The sequence below is a fragment of the Oryza glaberrima genome, chromosome 4 (genome assembly GCF_000147395.1).
Source record: "Oryza glaberrima chromosome 4, OglaRS2, whole genome shotgun sequence".
NCBI classification, from domain to species: Eukaryota; Viridiplantae; Streptophyta; class Magnoliopsida; order Poales; family Poaceae; genus Oryza; species Oryza glaberrima.
In genome coordinates this window covers 9,502,062-9,504,762 of record NC_068329.1, presented here as the reverse complement: position 1 = coordinate 9,504,762, position 2,701 = coordinate 9,502,062, and the positions used below count along the sequence as shown (strand labels likewise).

At 42.1% G+C, this 2,701-nt stretch overlaps 1 protein-coding gene across 1 annotated transcript; it reads left to right on the top strand.

Annotated features, from left to right (window-relative positions):
* Positions 1–654: 654 nt before the first annotated feature.
* LOC127770746 (uncharacterized) lies at positions 655–1,503 on the top strand. Its single transcript, XM_052296556.1, has one exon. The coding sequence runs from the start codon at positions 655–657 to the stop codon at positions 1,459–1,461; it is 807 nt and encodes a 268-aa protein (XP_052152516.1). The 3' UTR covers positions 1,462–1,503.
* Positions 1,504–2,701: the final 1,198 nt, after the last annotated feature.

Below are 2,701 nucleotides of genomic sequence, written 5' to 3'. Positions count from 1 at the left end.
ACTTTCTCTCGTGAGAAATGGCATCTTCATTTGCCAGCACAGCTGTTGAAAAGTTTAGCATCAAGGCCCAAATTGTATTTTGCTAATTGTAAGGTCAATAGTCACCGAGTGTTTTTACTCATGGTATGATCGATGTGATTTACATTGTCCTATTTTTGTAGAAGGCTGCTTATTTAATTACTCATTTTTCCACTTCCTTGATATTACATCTGCTTTGCCTCACATGTTGGTTAAATTATATCACAACTTTACAAAACCTACTACCTTGCAAATATGAATGCTAGGTGATTGATTGCCTTACCTGAATGTGTAATATACGATAGTACATATGTATTTGTACCTATTTAGATTAGTGGATATCTGTAAACTTAAGACAAGCTAAATTCATTAGTACATGCTTGCTAGTTGATCTTGCCTTTTGTTGTACTATTGGAAGTTAATACATGTGCCAAACAATTTGCTAATCTGATAGATGGAGTTAACTGATTTTACATGCACATGTCAGACCTGCTGCTATTTATGAAATTGTACAACCAATCTGCAAGTTCTTCTGTCTAGGGCTTATGAAATAATGGCAGAAAACTCATTTTATGAGTACATATAACTGCACACATCATCTGTGATTGGTTTTTTTTTCTGCCCAGTGCACTGGCTATGTCTACTGCTTGTATTTATGACATTTCTGCATGCCCTGTTTGTATTTCTTCCCTTCATATTGAAAGAGTAATTGTTCTGTTCTTGTTGCAGATGAGGAGAGGTGCCAGTGTGTTCAGGCATGGACCTCTGAAGTTCATTCCAGAGCATCACGCGGTGTATGGTGGTAGGACTGTCATGCTGAACAGGTCGGGTGTTGTTGGGCATAGGCCGGCAGCACCACAGGTGCCACAAGATGCTCAGATCCTCGACGTTGATGACCTCACCAACCTGGCACTCCTACCACCCTCTCCGGAGCCATCTTCAGGACCGCGCAGAAGGGGCAAGAGAATCATGGCGCCAGGGTACTCTTCAGGTGGAAGCAGCAAGAGGACAAGGAGCGACTCCACCGGGGATGCACTGAACAGGCTTGCAGACCTGAGGGTCCAGTCCAACGAAAGTCGGGCAAGGAGGGAGGAGCAGAAGCAAGCGAAGAGCGCTAGAGCATGCATGGAGATGCTCAAGGCTGATGGGATTACTAGGCAGGATCCCATATACCACACAGCCCTGAGGATGTTTCGTGATGGGTACCTGCGTGATTTCTTCATTGAGGACTGCATCACACCAGAGGAGCGCCTCAACTTCATCCACCAGCATGGTGGACTACCCTACCCTCCAGCATTCGCTCCAGACCCTCTGTTGTTTGCTCCACTGCCACCACCGACCTGCTCAGGCCATATGGATGACTGGTACAAGAGGTTTGGTCCTCAAGATGATAATGGTGGCGATGGTGCCAATGGTGGTTCTGATGGTGCAGGTGTGTTTTAGCACTGCTGTTGCTTGCTTCTGTCGATCTGGTGCCATGCTATGGTTGTGATGCATCTTTTAATTCCGCTGTGATGTTTGTTTAATAACTTGCTCTGATTCATATCGGGCATCGTTCTTGTTGTAGGCCTTAATTAAGTTGTGTGTTTCATGAACAATTTCGGCACTATTAATTAGAACTATGAGCTTGTGTGCTTGAATAAATTAAGTTCAGCTGAAATTTATATGCCCTCTGCTCACTTCCTGTATTTTGTAGAAGTAGGTAATTTTTTATTGTTACCCTAACTACATTTACAGTACCATTGCTTTAATATGTTCTATACATTAATCACTGCCTTTCTTGCAGGCCTTTGATACTTTGATCTAACGTTTAGACTAATATGTTAGTTGCTTTAATATGTTCTATACATTAAGCAGTGCCTTTTTTGCAGGACTTCAATACTTTGATCTAACGTTTCGACTAATATGTTACTTATCTCAATAACTTTCTTGTTTTGCAGGACTATACTAAATTGAACTAACCATTGCACTAATACATTCGATCTGTTAACCCCTGGATATTTTGTTTGCAGGAATTTAATAAACTAAACTAAGATATCTATAAACTGACAATTCTATTTATCCCTAGTTAGATGCATTGCTTCTTTTCAGCACATAGGGTGCTAACTGTACCATGATATTACTTTGTTATCTGTTGATGTAGGAAACATGAGCACTTCATCAGAAAGGTCATATGGTTCTGACGATGGCTACTACAGTGATGAAGAGGACTCCATTCTGGACATGTTGGTTGCGGCTTTGAAGGCAAGGCTAAGTGTGAGGGCAGCACGTCGGGAACCGCAACAATCTGGAATGGAATGGATGATGGAGACAATGGCAAACCCATTGAATGCCAAGCAATTTTCCGTCTGATGCCTGATCAAATCCATGCTCTGTTTGGAGTACTTACTAATCGGTACAATCTGCATGGATCAATTGAGGTATGCCCAATGGAAGCACTTGGAATATTTCTGTACTTCATGGCGGGGGGCAATTCAAATAGGGCGACTAATAATAGGATGGTGCGATCTGGGTCTACTGTCTCTAAGTACTTTCATAGAGTGCTTAATGCTATTTATGCAATGGCTGCTGACAAAAATAAGCCGGTAGATCCAAACTTTGAGAGAGTTCATTATCGTGTCGTTAATGAGGAAGAATTTCTGCCATTTGCTAGTGCGGCTGGTGCAGTGGATGGAACACACAT